Source organism: Hibiscus syriacus, unplaced genomic scaffold, assembly GCF_006381635.1.
Source record: "Hibiscus syriacus cultivar Baekdansim isolate YM2019G1 unplaced genomic scaffold, ASM638163v2 tig00116997_pilon, whole genome shotgun sequence".
NCBI classification, from domain to species: Eukaryota; Viridiplantae; Streptophyta; class Magnoliopsida; order Malvales; family Malvaceae; genus Hibiscus; species Hibiscus syriacus.
Genome location: NW_024063513.1, coordinates 4690087 through 4708467, shown reverse-complemented (window position 1 = coordinate 4708467; position 18381 = coordinate 4690087). Strand labels below are relative to the sequence as shown.

General features: G+C 33.2%; 3 protein-coding genes, 1 non-coding gene and 1 pseudogene across 4 annotated transcripts; 3 read left to right on the top strand and 2 right to left on the bottom strand.

Moving 5' to 3' along the window:
• The first annotated feature begins 2474 nt into the window (after positions 1-2474).
• On the top strand, positions 2475-3637 carry LOC120194185 (2-oxoglutarate-dependent dioxygenase AOP3-like). The gene is made up of 3 exons (XM_039196573.1): positions 2475-2907; positions 2987-3311; positions 3395-3637. The coding sequence occupies exons 1-3, from the start codon at positions 2537-2539 to the stop codon at positions 3629-3631; spliced, it is 933 nt and encodes a 310-aa protein (XP_039052504.1). The 5' UTR covers positions 2475-2536; the 3' UTR covers positions 3632-3637.
• A 621-nt stretch (positions 3638-4258) lies between these two features.
• Positions 4259-4406, top strand: LOC120194544. Its single transcript, XR_005522977.1, has one exon. It is a non-coding gene; the product is annotated as a small nucleolar RNA snoR135 (small nucleolar RNA).
• Positions 4407-5106: 700 nt separating this feature from the next.
• On the bottom strand, positions 5107-6871 carry LOC120194480 (annotated as a pseudogene).
• A 6605-nt stretch (positions 6872-13476) lies between these two features.
• LOC120194013 (auxin-responsive protein IAA26-like) lies at positions 13477-15559 on the bottom strand (the record flags this gene model as incomplete). The annotated part of the gene is made up of 5 exons (XM_039196416.1): positions 13477-13629; positions 13722-13786; positions 13983-14127; positions 14427-14686; positions 15186-15559. Coding segments are annotated over 5 exons (879 nt in total), but the record flags the coding sequence as incomplete, so codon positions are not given.
• A 286-nt stretch (positions 15560-15845) lies between these two features.
• LOC120194108 (oxysterol-binding protein-related protein 3C-like) lies at positions 15846-18138 on the top strand. Its single transcript, XM_039196503.1, has 5 exons — positions 15846-15947; positions 16357-16452; positions 16616-16770; positions 16838-17174; positions 17893-18138. The coding sequence occupies exons 1-4, from the start codon at positions 15943-15945 to the stop codon at positions 17008-17010; spliced, it is 429 nt and encodes a 142-aa protein (XP_039052434.1). The 5' UTR covers positions 15846-15942; the 3' UTR covers positions 17011-17174; positions 17893-18138.
• The last annotated feature ends 243 nt before the right edge of the window (positions 18139-18381 follow it).

The window sequence follows — 18381 nt, the reverse complement described above, 5'->3', positions numbered from 1 at the left end:
CTCTTCTTCCGTTATCTGAAGTAATTCTGGTATATTCCAGTTATACTCTCGTGGCATTTTCTTCGGGGACTTTTCTTCGGGGATTTCTTCTTCTTCTTCTTCTTCAGGGTTATATGAATTATAGAATGGATGTTCAACATATTCATTCACAGTCGTAACTTCCCCCTCATTATCATCAACAACATCTTCCTCGGCAGCGGCTGTTTCATCATCAAAATTTGGGTATTGACCAATATCAAAATCATTACACGCATTGTCTGTTTCTTCTTCTGAAACATCATCAAAATTCGAGTATTGACCAATATCAAAGTCCGGGTATTGACCAAGATCAAATTTCGAATACTGACTAGTACTCACAATTTTTTCTGTTGGCTCATCATCGTCTAACTGGTCAATACGAAAACCGGAATTTGGTGTTGAAAGTTGATTGGGATTTGGATTAGAGAAAAGTTGTGGGTTTTGAGATTGTGTTTGGTATTGGAAATGTGATGAAACAAAATTTGCTTGGCGATGAAATTATGGTGGAACCATTAAATTTTGAGCATCATAAACTGGGGTTGAAAAACTTAGTTGATTACTACCCGCTACTGACCCAACTTCACTACTTCTAGGTTCAACAACATACAATGTAACACCATCTTGTGAAACACTAATGTAAGCAATGAATCGTTCAACATCTTCATTGTCGGTTAACAAATAAACTTTACCTTTTCTCTGATAAGATAGCCTAAATCTACTTAGGGGCTCTAAATTCAATTTATTTGCAACACGTAACATTAGAGTTTCATAAGTTAACTTTTTTAATGACATTTTTAGTTGAAGATTCATGGGTAAAGGCATATATTGTAAAACACCATGAACATTCTCCCATGACCCTCCAAAACACAAATCTATCCAAACATGATCAACATTAGATGATTCAATTATTGTAAATTAATTTACTAAACAAACGAACTGTGAAACTAAAACCTGTTACCGGATGGGGAAGAATGTCGTTAGATATAGGATGTCGTTGGATGTAGGAACGGATGTCGCCGGAAAGAGTGATAGATGGAGATGGAATGAGTTATGATTTAGGGATGTAGGCTATGAGTTGCTGTTGCTGCGTAGTTATATACCAAAAATATTTGTGTTGCGAAACTAAAACCTGTTGCGAATTTGAAATTCAGTATTGCGATAGTCAGAATCGCATTGCGATTTACATATTCGCATTGCGAATCTGGAAACTGATTTGCGATGCTAGAGATCGCATTGCGTTTTTGTTGGTCATTTTAGCAAATCGAAAAAAAGTTGGTCAAAATCATATATTAGAAGGCATTTTCGGTCACTGAGGTTATTTTCTCTTTAAAAAAAACCATTGGCGTTTAAGAAACTTTTTCAATCAATTGAAAGTCAGCTTCCATTTTTTATTTGCACAGTTTTTATTACTCCATATTTTATCTGCATTTATATATATTTTTTAAATAAAGAACCTTCAACTTCTGGCCGGTTAACAATCTATTTAAGCAGTGCCTTGGATACCTCATTCAAGGCATTAAACAGTGGGAAAAAAAATCTTTCGGCTTCCTACAACCATGAGAACTAGTAAGAGCTAACAACACTATTTTTCCTTTAAAATTTAATTTATTTGATCCAAAGCTTTTTATATTTTCTGATTGTTATGCATGATTGAGTGGGTCAGTTGATGAGCTTTAGCATACAGTAAAAAGTTTTCTATAACAAGATAGATATCTGCTTTGTTTCTTTCTTTCTTTCTTTCTTTCTTTTTGATCTTTTACTTACTTTACTCTTTAATGTATCTTTTTATAAATAATTTCATAATTAAATGAATTAATTCAGTTTTCAATGTTATTATATATTGTCCTCTTTTACATTATTATTGTTAGGTTAGTCAAATGATGCATGCAAGCTATAACTTAACCCTTGTTATCCAAAGGTTATCATATTTACTTAACCCTTGATGATGATTATTTTAACCAAACCCATATGACAGTAGCGAATATTATTTAAAAGTAAATTGAAAAGGTTTGACTTCCGTTCAATTACCGTTAGTTATCATGTGTACTTAATAAGGTCAAGGGAGTAGAATAGTTTTCTATAAACATTATTAATGACATCGAATGATTAATCTTAGGGGACATGTTGCACTAACACAAAGTCAAAAATTAGTAAGTATATGCACTTAAAATTAAATGTTGATGTTGCTCCTATTCATCTGATCATGACATAGATTTTGTGGCTGTCCCAAACAACTTTGATTTACTTGATTGATAAGCATTCAATTGCTTAACTTGATTGGTAATTTTTTTGTGGTAATTGACCATGCAAAGGAGCAAAATTTCAAAGATGCTCAGCTAATCAATGATTTTTTTTACTTTATTAAACTAATGATGTTCGAAAATGACAACTCCTCACAAATACCATCCTGTATCGCAGAAGTCAGAACACCTTTTAGTTCTTCTTGTTCTTGATGAAACAATCTTCAAGTCTTGATTTCTTAACTTCGGAAGTTTAATTGGTGCAGAAAGTTGAAAGCATGAATCCCCAGTCAGCCGCCGGGCTCCCGGTAGTTAACCTTTTCGATGAGAATTGCAGGCCTGGAACTGCCGCTTGGGTCTCCAAATGCAACGACGTTCGACTAGCGCTCGAAGAATACGGCTGCTTCCTTACGCCTTATCACCAAGTTTCATCTCAGCTTCAGGATCAAGTCTTTAACTCCCTGCATCAATTGTTTGATCTTCCTCTGGAAAGCAAGGTTCGAAACACCTCTGAGAAACCTTACTTCGGTTACTTTAAGCACCCTTCCATTCCCCTCAGTGAAAGCATGGGTATTGATAACCCAACGACTCTTGATGGAACTCAATGTTTCACTCATCTCATGTGGCCTAATGGCAACCCAGGATTCTGGTACGTATTTATCTCATCATACGAATATGCAAACATCAATTTGAGAATATGAGTTACAGCTTTTACCATTTGTTTATAGTGAAAGTGCTCATTCGTATGCAAAGCTGGTGTCCCAACTGGATCAAACGGTGAAAAAGATGGTATTTGAAAGCTACGGTGTAGGGAAATACTATGACTCTCACATTGATTCAACTAGTTATCTTCTTCGGCTGATAAAATATAGAGTGCCGGATGAAGGGGAAGAAGTTGAAGACTGTGGATTTCCCCACACTGACAAGAGCTTCTTGACCATACTTCACGACAATCAAGTTGCCGGCCTTCAGACAAAAACTAAAGATGGAAGATGGATATGTGTTGAGCCATCGGGTTCAATGTTCATAGTCATGGCCGGCGATGCATTCTTGGTCAGTTTTCTCTCCCTCTCTTTTAATTATTATAAATAAGAAACTCCACCTAAATATAAAAATAATAATTTCGTGGATGGTAGGCATGGAGCAATGGAAGGGTGCATTCGGCAACGCATCGTGTGGTTACGGAGGGGAAGAAGACGAGATATTGCGTGGCATTGTTTTCATTTAGCGGTCAGACGATAGAAGCTCCGGTGGAGCTGATTGATGAGGCCCATCCCTTGAAGTTTAAGCCCTTTGAAAATATGGAGCTACTTCGGCTCTATTCCCTTGATGATTTTCAAAAATATTCCCAGGTTTTCAACGGCCAGGCCTAATCTGGTGCATAAACTAGGCAAGGCTCAAGTGTATTTCAAGTATATATGTAATTTTTATTTAATAATACCCTTTACCAGTTTCTCTTTTATATATGGTTCCTGAATTGAAATGAATATGACTTACATTGTCTCCCAGACTTGATATGTATATATGATGGTGATATGTCCCAATATAATTACAGCCATTTTAGCCCATAAATCTCTCTGACTTGAATCAAATCTATATTCGAAAACAGTCATTTCTTTTGCCTTTTCGCGCTGCATATCTTAATTAACAAATTGTCTTTTAAATCGAAGAATTGGTGACAAGATGATAAAGGTGTTAAATTTTTTAATATTTAATTTAAATTAATTATTAAACCAGATATTATATCAGGAAAATATAAGGAATAGGCTAGGGGCATTAGGCATATAAGGAAAAAGGGGTATAATGGTAATTAAGAGTCAGGGTTGTACACAGAAAAACCCTAATTCGCTTCCTATAAATACACAAACATATGGAAGCATCCCTGAGCAAGCCGCGAAGTCAAGTGATATCCTCTACTTTATTTATGTTCATCTTCATGAATATTTTCTTCTACTAATTATTATTAGTAATTTTGTTTTCTTAATCGAGTGTTTCCTTTGAGAGCAGGGATAGTGTGTATCGGCGTTGTGCAAATTTTACAGTGAACTATGTTCGAAAGAGTTTCCTGCAAAATTGATTTGGGGAAGATGGGCAGTTATGCTTCATGTCTACCATTGATTCTTTTCAACAATCATCTTCCCCATATTCCAAAATCTTGTGTCTTTTCATAATAGTTTTTCATCATGATTCAACAAGCAAGTCATTTAAAAGAGAAACTGAAAATACAGTCTTTGTCGGAGTATGATTTTCCCCCTAAGAAGAATAAAATTTGTACACCAGCAGTTAATAACCTACGGTTCTGATGATGATAGTTCGAAATATTGGAAAAGTTTATAGATGATTTACGGTTCATGTCAATGACTTGTAAATTTCGATATTAGTAATCTCAATTTTATTTAGCTAACAATTTACTGTACTATAGTGGTGAAGATATTATGAACGCCATTTAAACTTGTTTCCCCAGATTTTGATAGTACCTGGGAATCTTGTTTGCACGGAACTAGGTGGAAAAGCCTTAATAAGCTCTCTGAATAACGGTGAATGAAATGCTTCAAGTGAACCTGGTATAAAGTTATATATGACAGGAGGATCACTTGAAACGAATGCCGACGTGAATAAGCATTGTTGGGAAATAGATTCTCTCGGCAGTGTTCTAATTGGAAAACAAAATGATTCACTGGATGAATTTACACAAGCTCTCTGTTCTGTCCTATGGCTTTGTTTATAACAAAGTGAAAAGACTCGGGACTCATATAAGTTCAACTTCCCAGTGATTCCCACAGCGAACGAATTAATAGGACAAGACTTATGGAACATGAAAATTTTCTAACAATATTCCAGAGTTTGATCAACTTGGTAACAATGACTTGTTCATTTGAACTCCACTAACGCTGTTCCTCGCAGCCGTTATTTTATCGAGAGAAAGTCTCTTCTTTGTTTCTGCCACTGATCTTTGCTTTGGCGCACTGTGAGATCTTAACTTGGCCTTGAACGATTGTGTGCTCGCCATGTAGTTTGGGAGGTTCGAAAAAGGTCGTCTAAAATATCTGTCCCCGCACACACTCAATGGTGTAGTAGGAGCATCGAAAGTCCAATTTGTGTTACGGAAACGAGGAGTGGTCTGAGCTGTAGAGAGCCTACATTCATCGTTGGTGAAACACCATTCAAAATATCAATAATTTCGTGATGGGGTGTGGATGCTCGGATTGGTAACGGACATGGAAGAGGGGAAGAGATTGCCAAGTATGGAAAGTCGTTCTCACGTTCTGATAATGCCTTAAGGTTGAACCTGCGTGACCTTGATCTTGTCTTGAATGTATCAATTTCAACAATTTTCGGGCTGTCATCATATACGTTTGATTCTATTGATGCAGACAGTCTTTTGCTGTGAATTTCACTTCTCGATTCATCATAGCTCTCCTGTAAAAGACACAGCAAGAGAAAAATCAATATAACCAAAAATTGAATGTGGAAAATGGATTGAGAAATGGATCTTACAATGGATTTCCGGGGCCTGTTATCGAGACAATACGAATACTCCTTGTTGAAGGAACGACGTACCCGCTGAGAACGAACTGATGTCTGTGCTCTTAGTAGAGCTTGCATACTGTGAAAAGTTACAATAGCCCTCTTTAAGGTAGCCTCTTACAAGAGCTTGTAACCGAACCAGACCTTTCAAAGCTCTAAGTGCTTTCCGAGACTTGGACAAAAAACAAATTAGTTTCAACAAAGGGGTTTCTAAGGTAAAAGTTGTGAACCCAAATATTTGAGCAATTAAAACCAGAAGCCAAAAAGGTTGAACAACTGATTACGTTTGAGCAAATACTTAAGTGAGACACTTGTAATTTTAAATTTCAAGAAATGCAATCATATTCAGACCTAAAAACATCAAAAATTGAATCGAGTCGTATGCATTGGACAACATCTCCCATCAATTCAGTTGGGGTATACTGATTACTAGGAGGAATGAGGATTTTGGCTTTTAGTCAAAAAAGAGAGTTTGGAAAAACATAAGTAGCACAAGTACATTGAGCAAAGATATCACACGGACCAAAATGTAAACATACTCGAAAAAGAATGTATAATCCAGTTACTAAAATAAATGCACTTACCAAATAGCCTCTAAAGATGGTTTGAATTTTCACAGCCGCCCACCTTTCCCTCCCCCCGCCAAAGGAAGTGACTCTTCCATTACCGGTTAGCTTCACCACTGCCATTGCTGCCGTGGCTGCTGCCACCGCAATTGCATGTTTGTTCTGATCTTTATTCGTTTCAGCAACGTAGGAGCTCAGCCAAGCACCCTCCGTACTTGTGCAAACATTCCTTGGACTATGAGAGATTTCATCAACACCCTTGCTTGATTTGACAAAACTCAACCTTTTCTTCTCCTTTTTATAATATAAAATTGATGAATTAGACGAATTTTGGTATTTATTATCTTTTTCTTTCTCCCGTTTCAAGCCTAATAATCCCTTCAGCCACCTTGCTGCTTTTCCCATCTCTTAGAGATCAAAACTAAGGCAAGAAAAAGAATAGTGCCAACAAAAATTATTCCTTAAGACAGAAACAAATGAAGCTGAGTTCGTTAAAGAGCAAAAAAAAAAAAAACTAAAGAAGCTGTATTTTATTTTATTATCACTTTCCCTAGAATCTGAAGTGAAAAAACATGAGAGAAATAACAAGCAGGCAGGTAGCTAGCTAGTAAATCTGTATAGAGAGAAACGAGAAACGTCAGAGCCCTGATGGTTTTGTTCTTTTAGCAATAAAAAACAAGTAAGAAAACTTTCAAAAAGAGAAAGTAATTACTATAATAAAATTTAGAAAAAAGATAACAAAGAAAAGCGAAAAAATTTGCTCCTTTTAAAGTTTTAAAGTTGGAATCGAGTTTATTGAGAGAACAAAAACACTGCAACATCTCTAAAATCTTCACTGTTTTACAGGTTAAGAGTAATGTGGAGGAAGAACAATATTAACCAAAAGGAAAAAAGAACTTCCAAAAAAACAAAAACCTTAAACTATATGGATAAAGGTTGGATTTTTTAAAAAGGAAATCTGACACAACCTCGTGAATAACAGCACTACAAGACGAAAGAATAAAAAAGAAAGATGTCATGATTTATATTTATTACTACAAGAAAAAATATGTTTCAAATAAAACTCAGATTCAGTAAGCAAAAACAAACAATTACAGACAAAACGAAATCTTTTAAAAAGGAGAGGTAATGATAATCTCATGAAAGTAGAAGAAATCTAGTTTCCCTCTCACCTTCTCAAAAATTCAAAAGTAGCGCCCTGGGTTGCTCTGTCCCAAAGCTTCAAACTTTTTTTCAAAAAAAAAAAATCTAAAGATTCTCTCAAACTTTGTTGAGCGATGCGTATACAAATGAAAGAGCATCACATAATACAATATTTTATACCAATAAATAGGAGCATTATTATAAATACCTTTATCTTATTGGACAAGATGAAGAAAATCTGATGACCATTTTTCTAAACAAAACTAGACACAAAGAAAGCAACTTTTCTTTGCAGTTGTTTTTAGACACTGAGAAAGGACTGAGGCATTAAAGCAAAAGGTTGGCTTTTATAGCCGCTACTCTTTTGTCCGTAAATAGTACTCCAAAAGAATATACAAATATATGTATATGTATATAAAGGCTAAAACTTCTTCTCTTCTGGTAGGTGAAGAAGAAAGATCTTTCAGTTTCCATATCTTCTTTTGCATAATGATTTGTGGCTCAGTATCTCTCGGCTGTCATTGGTTCTCCACAATATCCTTCTCTTCTATCGGTTTGAGAAAAGGTATAATGAAAAATATTAAGAATCAATCTTCATAGTTATGTAATTGGTTTTTTATGGCACAAGCCCCACTATGCGCCAAAAATCTCTGGAGTATAAGCGTAAGGCGTGGGCGTACAATTTTCGAAGGCGAGTTGCACCCTTTATACTATATAATATAAATTAAATTAATACTTTAACAACACACAAATACTTTTTAATGCAAATATAACAACATAAACTTGAATTTCTTAAAAAGAATAACAATTATTTTAATATTTAAAACCATTATTTTATTTATTTTTAAATGAAATAAATTAATTTTATTATCAATTTAAAATCTTCATATAACTTTAAATTATTATAAAATTTAACTTTTATATTTAATAAAATTTATTAAATAAATATTTTACTATTTTAAAATTAATCATATATATTATTAATTTAATTAATTAAAAGAACATAAAAATATTATATAAAAACAATAAACTTTTCGATAAAAGTATGTAAATAGTAAAAGAAGTTATGGACTTGTTATAATAAATAAATATTAGAATGGGCTATAGATTTAGGCCTATTTATGTGTTATAATAAATAAATAGTAATTTTATGTGTTAGGGTTACTGTTGAATAATAAAAGTGTAGTCTTCTACCGTGACTTTTCTATCGCTCCTGCTTCTACTACTTTTCCCGCAGCTCGGTGTCTTTCTTCTTTTTCTTCCTATTTATTATTTTTTTCCTATTTTTTTTAACAAAAATCTGAAAAGCGCAAAGGTGATGTGCCCGAGCCTGAAGTTCCTAGGCGCGCACCTCCGACCACCTCCCGTAGATCGCCTCGCCCCAACTTAGGTAGGCGCTACCTTCATTGCCTGACTGCGCCTCTAGAGCTCACCTTTTAAAACACAGGTTATCTATTATTAGTTTTTGTTTGATATAAAAATAGTTATCTAAATTATATATATTTTTAATTTAAGTGTCTAAATTATTTAAAGTCAGTCTAAATAACTAAAGTTTGTAACGTTATACGTTTAGGTATTTAGATAATTATCGCCATTAAATGAAATGTACGTTGTTTTTATAAAATTTTAAAAATTTACTTTTTTTAAAATAATTTTTTTATAACTATCTAAGCGTGACATGTGTCATTTAATTGCGGAATTTAACTTCTGTTACGATCAAAGCATCTAAAAACGTAACGTTGAAAATATTAAATATTTATATTAAATGAAAAAAATTTAAACACCTAAATAAAAATAAAAGATATGAATGTGTTTGGTAAACAATTTTTTGAATAACTTTTAGTTTATTTGAGAATAAATACTTGAATGATAATCAAACCCTCTATTTTTAGTATTTGATAAACATCTTTTTCAAAAAATTTATTGTGCAAAATAAGCTGAAAATGAAAACGCTGTAAAAACACAACGTTTTGGGAGATCTGATTGTAAAATAAGATGTTAAATGACATATTTGACCTTATTATTTCCATAATCACATCCTTACCATAAAATCTAATCTAATATCTTTTAGCGAAATTTTATTTTATTATTCTATTTTTTAGTTGTAGATTCTTAAATATATTTTAGTTAAGAAAATATAGCAAAATATAAAAGTAAAAAATGTAATGTTGATATTTTATACAAGGTTAATAGTATGTATCAATCTCACAATGTTAATATCTGTGAATATTAAATTTAAAAAATATATTTAAAATTTTCAAAAATATTCACTAATTTTATTAAGAAATTTTTAATTTATTGTCAAAAGTATTTTATTCGAATAATTTTACCCCAATAAAGGCTAAAGTATTATAAAACATATATATACTTAACAACTAAATGTATCATACTCTTATTTGTCTTTTTACCCATATCAACTATCAGCTAAATTTTATCAAACACTTTTATATAAGTAGTTAATCAAATTAGTTTCTCAAGTCAACTAATAAAATCAGTTGGTCAAATCAACTATTAAAATTAACTACCAACTATTAATTATCAGTTGTTTTATCAAACACCCCATAATTTAAACACGTATTTTTTATTAGCCCTTATCTTTTTAACTTATATCACATATTCACGTAGGTTTTAACAGATTTTTCATAAAATATATTATCATACCGAGTTAAAATTTAATTATACTATCCAAATGAAAGGCAAAAGAGTGAATCATTTGCATTGGTTTTGGTCAACAAATTCCATGACCTTTTTCAGCTTTAATTGTTCTTATTGAAAAGTATATGCAACAGTAACAAGTACCGTAACAAGATTTCCATAACGAAGTAACATAATAAATTTGGCAAGTTGGTCTAAAAATGGTCCAACTCCTATTATATTACATTTATTAGTATTATTTAAAGTAAAAATTATAATACATAAATTCTATATAATCTTTGCACGAATAAGTGGACTTCGTGATATAAGAATTGTTGTTATTCATTGAAGATCCGAGTTCGAGCATCATATATGTCAGGGATGTAAACTTTCAATGTCGAAATATTGAGATTTATATTTAAACATATATTGTTTTGTATTTACCCAAATTATTCAAAAAAATCTAGATAATCTACTAATTTGTAATTAAAATAATTATATTTAAACGTACTTTAAATGCATGTTTTTTGATTACTTAAATTTTTTAAATTAAATCATATCAACTATTCAAATCAATTGGGCTAAAAAATCAATTTATTGAGTTAAATTTACATATTAGAGCTAGACACCATCAAAAATCCTAATTTTTAAAGATGATAATGAATTTATGGGTGAGCGTTGGATTAAGTCGAGTTGAGTCAAAAAAATTTGAGTTGTTTGAGTTGATGAGTCATATTTTACAATTCAGACTTTATTTAAAAATTTTCAAGTCAAGTTTATAAAATTCGAGTCGATTTTTTAAGTTTATGTTTAAATTTAATTATAAATATTTATAATATTATTTGATTTCAATTTAAGTGACTTTCTATAACCATATATATAATACAAGTATATTTTTTTCATATTTTTTTCATATGTGATATACATATATCGTACAAAGTCCAAAGACTCGACTCAAACTTGAAAAATAAATCATTAATTACTAAAAATTTTGAGTTATTAGAGTTGCATTTTACAACTCGATTTAAACTTGAATTTTTTTTGAGTTGAGTCGAGTTTATGAAATTGGAACTCGAAGTCAATTCGATGAGTTTTTTCAATAGTCGAGTTTTGCTCACCTCTAATAAGGATTATTATAATTAATGAGACTCGAGGCTCTAACAATTTATTTTCACATTAAAAGCGAATTCCATTAATCTATATCCATATTTCTATCGACTATATTTAATAGTCATTTAATATTTACAGAAAATAAAATAATATAATTAATTGAATCTAATATCGAAGTTCAGATATAACATTGGATCCGCTTTATTAAACATGGACTGAATTGGTCCGGCCCTATTCTTGTAGACGGGAGAGGCCTAAGTGGACTAATTGCTTTCTTCTTTGAATACATGGAAGGTGGAGGTTTAGTCCAAAACAGACAATGGCTGCTTCATTATTGTATATTTGTTGCTTTAAGTTTTATATGGTGCGGTTGTTGGCGTTGCTTCTTTAATTCCCCATCTTCCTACTTCATACCAATCTGGTCCCCTTACATGTAGGAATAATAACATGTAGTTGGTGTCTTTATGTAATCAAGTATAACAGCATTCACTATCACTTTTATTAGTCTGTTTTTATATTGGTCACCAGTTTTAATGTGTTTCGATTTTTTATATTCTCAGTTTTTTATAATTTTATCATTAAATCAGAGAGAAATAAAACGACAACTCCAATCTTTTCAAATGCTACTAATTAACCCTGTTTTACTTACAAACATCTGAGCCTTGCTTCCATTTGTCACAGAACCCCAGTCTCGGGCTTAAACTAGTGCAAGCTATGTTGATTAAGAGATTCTACGTAAAATTTTGGAATTAGCCAACCTTATCCTAGGAGAATATCATAAGGAACAATATCAATTAAAACGTGCTATTAATTTATAGACTAAAAAAGAAAAAATAGTTCGGTGACAAAAATTGAAGTGCGAGAATGATGAATATCTAAATAGTTAGGTTACCCAAAAAAATATATTAGGAGTATAAAACTCGTACTTAATTTCTGCTGCTACATGTAAAAATAATCCCGTCAATATTAATGAATTGCCTTACAACCGTTAATATTACTAAGTGAACTCTTCTATGATATTTGAGTGTCGGATGACATATTTTTCAATGTAAGCTTGGCACTGAATTTAGGTTGAAGGTTTTTGAGGTGGATTAATGGTTTCTCAGGTATGTATAAAAATCGTGAGGTTTAGAATGTGTTGAAATTTATATTTGGCAATGAATCTTGGTGCTTAAAAAGACATACTGAGAGGAGAGAGACGAAAGGCAAATATAGAATAGTGACACTTTTTTTTTTATAAGTGAGAGTTTATAGTTGTTTTAAAATATTTTAAAGACGCATATCCAATCAAGTATACGTCTATAACTTTTCTCTCAAGGAAACAAGTTTCTTCAACGATAAATCCGCTACGACAGTGCAAGTTGGTCAATACTTGGCTGCATACCGAGGAAAAATGTCAACAAATGTTAATATTTAATGATACAATATTGAAATGATCTCTCCAAAGTTCGAAGAACCGTACAAGTATTTGACGATTATATATGTTAGTGTAAAAAATTAGGAAACAAAGTCGGTTGCCCAAGTTTGCAAGTTAAAAGACATGTCCGTCGACCGTCCTTTGTCTTGGTCAAAGAAGCACACGTGTAAATGGCCAACCATTCTCTGCAACCGGAGGGAAGGTTTAGAGGGAAAACGCCACGTTAGCGGCGGCGGCGGCCGAGCACGTGTGTTTGACACATTCCTACATCCCCACACGTGTTGGTCTCCAGATGGAATTATATTAGGTTAGAAAGTCTTGTTTTTTGGCCCAAAGTTAGGCAGCTCCTAATAATGGATGATGACCCTTGCATCATTCCCCAAACCTCTAAAAATATACATTTTATCCTCAAAGTTCCATTGATCTAGGCTTAGATAATCAAAACAAGACGCAGGAATCAAATTACTTCAGTTATAAAGGAAATGTTTTTTATTGATGTTTTAAGTTCGAACATCATGATTACCAAAGATACAATTGTTTAATATCAAATGATTAAGATTTAATATACAAAACTAAACAATGCATGAACAGTGTTAAACAGTTTTGGTCGTCGATGAAACATGTCTCAATGGGACCAAGAGTGATGGAATGAGCTTTGGGGTCGGTCCTTTCATTTGCTAACAGAACAGTACTTTAGGTTGCAGTGAGGTTCAAAGGCTATGGAAGCCGGAGATGGGTGCTAATATACCAGGTAAAAAGAGCTACGTGATAGTACCAAATGGCATTTTGACGTAGGCAGAAAAATGAAACAAAAAGTTACATAAAAAACCAGTGATATATATACAGGGAGCGCGTCAGGTTTAAGGCAAAACAGGGGAAAAAATGTCAAAACACCAAACATAATTCAAAGCCCTTATCTTCAAACTTGGGTGACACAATCAAGCCGGTTTCTTTACTTGTTTATTGCTTCCAACTGTGTAAACAAGCAAAGCATCCCCAATTTCGTCAATAAGAGCAACGAAAAAACAAAAAAGAAAAAGTGATTATAAATCAATGAACACTCACGGCTAAGAACAGAAATTTCAGAGCTCTTCAACACGCGCAGCCTCTGCACTGTAGACACAAACATGCTGCAAAACCAATTCAGACTCCCCCATATTACAAATACATGCAATACCGAAAAAATACGGCCAACATTGAGGAAAACAAGACGACAAAAGATGAAGTACAATAAAATACGGTATTCTGCTGTGATCACTGATTGTGGGAGTATAATATATAATCTGAAATTGGGGCACAGCAGGTCGATGGTGATAAGATACTTACTGCCATGGGACATCCCCAACAAGCATCCTGTCCCCTTCGTTATCCTGGTAATCCAGTGTATATTCCCCACTTCCATACAACAATCCCGTGATCGCTTTCTTCTCCTCCACCTTCACTATTCCACCACCACAGGCATCTCTTTGAGCTACACACGGGACATCAACATTATTAGAATAATAACCTAAAAGAGTTTTATCTAAAACTGAAAATTTCATGTTTTCTCTCCACCGTTTGCCACTCCCACCCCCTAAACAGTTGAAAACCAACAGTGAAGGTGAACTGATTTGTCATACGGGATGCAATACTAGCAAGTGTGAATGCTGTCAAGCACAAGAAGTTCGATTAAAACAAACTTGCCTAATGGCCTGATTGACTGGAATTTCGTATCAAATTTAGCTAAACCCATGGTTTTTAGCTTACATTATTCATTGGAAATTTATTTACCAGCAAGTAGGCCTCTGAATAGTTCATCAACCGCTGCAGACAGTTTTTCGTAGCAGTCATAGGCTTTGAGGTCGACTTTCCTTCCTATGGAAACTCCATCCATGTTGATTTTCACAAATTTGGCTCTCGGTTCAGCCGTTTTTTTCTCGTTAGCAGCCTTGTGTGGTGGTTCGGTAGCTGGTTTTGAAGAGCTGCTGCTTGCAAGATTTTTCCTAAAAGACCGAATCGGAAGCCAACCCACAACTGGACCAGGAGCAGTTCTGTTTTCCATCACCATAATAAACCATAGGATTAAACCCCGAATAGAAGTTATCAATTCAAGGGTTAAAATAGATGAATATAAAGAAATAAGATCAATATAATAATAGCATAACATAGGAAACTTGTACATCTAAAGAGAAAGATGATAGTTAAGCATTTACAACCAGAATAGGCTAAGAGCTACCATGAATGAGCAGATCAATAACAATAAATGATGTTAAAGAAATAGTTTCTGAAACCAGCTGAAGTAATGTAAAATGATGAACTAAAACTACAAAATATGCAGGCACATGTAAGGAAAAGATAAAGAAACGAAGCAACTAACATTCTAACAAAGCATGCATGGACCACAAAACATCAAGTAAGCTAATCTCGTGACTTGTCAATGAATATCCTCAGTCAAGAAGTTTTTTTTAAAAAGAAAAAAGAAAAAAGAAAGAGAAATATGCATTAAAGGGATGCAGAGAGACAAAGAGATGTAATAAAAATCTGGAGTACCTTTTCTGAGAAGTTTTGCGAGGACCAGCTGTATTTGCAGTAGGTGAAACTGGATTTTTCTCTGCATTCTGAATGTTTACGGCTTTAGTGCAACATGGCTGTGATGATTCCTTTGCCATAACGGGCAAGCTCTTTTGGGGTATTGATGGGAACTGAAGAAATGGAGGGCTTGTCAGCTGTTGAGGGTTATGGTGACGAGTTTTGGTCCATGAAGGGGACAAAACTGACCCGAGCGGGTGGTGGTAGTTGTGGTCCTCTGGAGATGGAAACGTATGTGCCTGTTTTCCATTGCTGTTCATTGAAGACAAGTACCCGAGTGAGATGACAGGCTCATCTCTCTCCCTATTGTTGTTTTTGGTGGTAGCCTTGATGGATCAGTTTGGATGGAAAAGATTCTCACTTGAGGGTATTATCTCATTGCTAACAGTAATTTTTTAACTTTATTACTGGAAATGTCATTCACACATATTCCATAGGTTTTTTGTTTATTCTCGAGCGTTTGGGCTAAAATACCTTTTCTCTTCTTCTCCCTGTGACCTCGCTCCTGTCCAGGTAAAAAAATTTAATTTTTTTCCCAATAAGATTTATCCTGGTAAGATTTCTCCTCCATTCCCTTTTTTTATTTTTCATATTTTGTGCTTTTGTTTCTGTTAACGAAAACCTCTTGAATATTTTCCTTTGTGAAAATTTCATCCGTTTTTTAAGGTTTTGAAGTTTGTTCTGAGCGATCTTCTACAACAATACCCTGAAGCAATGTATGTGGTATGTCTATGCTCCTTAGTTTCCTCGTTTATGTTATTCTCTTCAGTACAATGGAAGATTGTTATCGTGGCTGTAGTATCATAGAAAAAGATAATAAGGTAGAAGTTGAATAGATCTAGTTTGTTAGAAAAAGAATAAATGAATGTTGAAGTTTTTTTTATTTGATACAGTTATGTTTGGATTACTCGTTAGAATATGAACTAAGGTTAAATTTGTTTGTTTCGTGAAATCAATCCTTCATTTCTCCCCAAAGGTTGATCTCTAACTCATCAACGTCGGATGTAATTCCATTTGAAATCATATAGAAAATAGATTGGGGAAATATATACTTTCATTTTACCCAAACAGATACACCTTTCAGATCTCGCTTTTGCATTTTGCTCCTCCTCACTTGTTTATTAATTTGCAGTTTCGCTTTTGTTGGAGCTCAAAATCAAAGGCCGAAGAACGTTCAAGTTGCGATTCAAGCTAAATGGTCGGGTACTCTATCGCTCTTTGAAGCCGGGTCGGTTCCCTTTCTTCTTATTATTGCTTTAATTTTGGGTTTGTTCTGTATATGATTATCTTGTTGTGGATTTCGTTTATTTGTTCATATTCGTATTAAATTTATTCTCTTGGTGTGATCTGATTGTTTAGTTCTTATTTTTGAGCCAATGTCAATGTTGCAGAAAATGGCTGAGGTTTGTGTTTTCATATCCAACCACTGCTTTAAAGTTATTTGCTGTGTTTGGTTCTTTTTTGTCATTGCAAAAAATGGAGTATTCATACCTGCGAGATTTGGCTGATGAATGCGAAGATCCTTACATGCGATTAGTGTACACTAGTAAGGTTTCTTCTAACTTCTATTTCTTTCTAAGTTTAAATAGGTGACTGATGGTAACTAATTGCAGCTTCATGGTCTATATATGTCTATTATGCCTATCAATGTACCTGGAAACCATTCAATCCCATACTTGGGGAGACTTATGAAATGGTTAATCATGGTGGCATTACTTTTCTAGTTGAACAGGTGGGTCTTTTAGACCTGAGTTTTCGACTTGTATTTGAGTTGAATATAGGTTGAAAAGTTCAACAAATTTTTTGATATTTGAGTTGGTGTGCATTTGGCATTGACTTTTTTCTTTCTTTCAAATTACATATGCCATTAAATACAATAACACTGCAATGGGGAGGGAAGAACTTGTTTATATGCAATGGGGAGGGAAGAACTTGTTTTGAAAAGAGCAGGTATTTCTCTCGACCCCACAAATTAGATTTTAGAATTAATTTATACCTGTATGCATATTACATAGATGTTGCTCTGATTGTATGAACTTCGTTTGATGGAGGTGAAACAGGATATGGTGTTTTGTTTCATTCAGAACAACGTTCAATTTATCTGTTATGCCACTTTTCACTTTATGCTATTGTCATGTCAATTCATATAATAACACCTTACAACTTTTTCCAAGGCTTATATGTATTATGTGTTTATCTTCTATTTTTTTTCAATTGCCATTATGGATCTTTGCATTTGAATTCAATTGTGATATTTTCTTGGCAAATGTAGCAGTATGTTTGTGGTTGATGTTTTTGGTTTCTTTATATGGATCTTCTTTAATCATACTGTTCTCTCTAATGCATACACTTTTGTCTTGGTGTTCTAACTTGTTTGCTCTATGATTTTTGGAAACTTTCAACCTTGATTAGTCCTTTAATGTTTTAATATTATTATTATTTCTTTTTTGAGGTTTTTCTCCTTATGAATACATCTCATTCTTCTTCATCGTTCTCAATTGTAGTACAACTTCTTGGGAATGCCTATGCTGTTCTATTACAAATATGGATATCTTGAAAAAAAACGCATTCATGAAAGTTTTATTGTAGCATGCATGCTTGTTTGCTTCTAATCACATGCTTTATTTCTTTGGTTGAGGTATCTAAGGACTTGAGGTTTGAATTACAGGGGTAATTCTAGAAGATCCTCATACTGAAGATCTTAGCCAAGAAGTTGAGGTATCTAAGGACTTGAGGTTTGAATTGCAAATATCAAAGGACATATGGGAGTTGGAAAGTTCCATTTTAGTTCCAAGTCCCAGTATTTGATTGAACAATTGCTTACATGTGAAACATGAAGGAATTCATGGTGAAGCTTTTGGGATTTTACACATGTTGTAAAGCATGACAGATCATTATAATAAATTCTTATCATTCATCGATTATTCTATGAGAAATGTTTTTTGACCATTGATTTGGTATACTATTGATTAAACATTCTTAGGATTTATAAACTTTTATAATATATTTTTAACCAATTATTAATATTATCTAAAATACATATTTTTATAAAATATAATTATATAAAAAAAATTAATCTTTAAAAATTAATAAATAATACAACATATTCAATATGTACAGTTTCTTCATTAAAAACAGATTCTGAAAACAGTTTTCA

What these genes read in the sequence shown, in the direction of transcription:
- LOC120194185 (XM_039196573.1), top strand. Translation starts at nt 2,537, where the DNA reads ATGAATCCCCAGTCAGCCGCCGGGCTCCCGGTAGTTAACCTTTTCGAT. An exon ending in AATGGCAACCCAGGATTCTG is followed by an intron (nt 2,908 to 2,986) that starts GTACGTATTTAT and finishes ATTTGTTTATAG; the next exon opens with TGAAAGTGCTCATTCGTATG. An exon ending in TGGCCGGCGATGCATTCTTG is followed by an intron (nt 3,312 to 3,394) that starts GTCAGTTTTCTC and finishes CGTGGATGGTAG; the next exon opens with GCATGGAGCAATGGAAGGGT.
- LOC120194108 (XM_039196503.1), top strand. An exon ending in CTATCGCTCTTTGAAGCCGG is followed by an intron (nt 16,453 to 16,615) that starts GTCGGTTCCCTT and finishes TCAATGTTGCAG; the next exon opens with AAAATGGCTGAGGTTTGTGT. An exon ending in CATGCGATTAGTGTACACTA is followed by an intron (nt 16,771 to 16,837) that starts GTAAGGTTTCTT and finishes AACTAATTGCAG; the next exon opens with CTTCATGGTCTATATATGTC.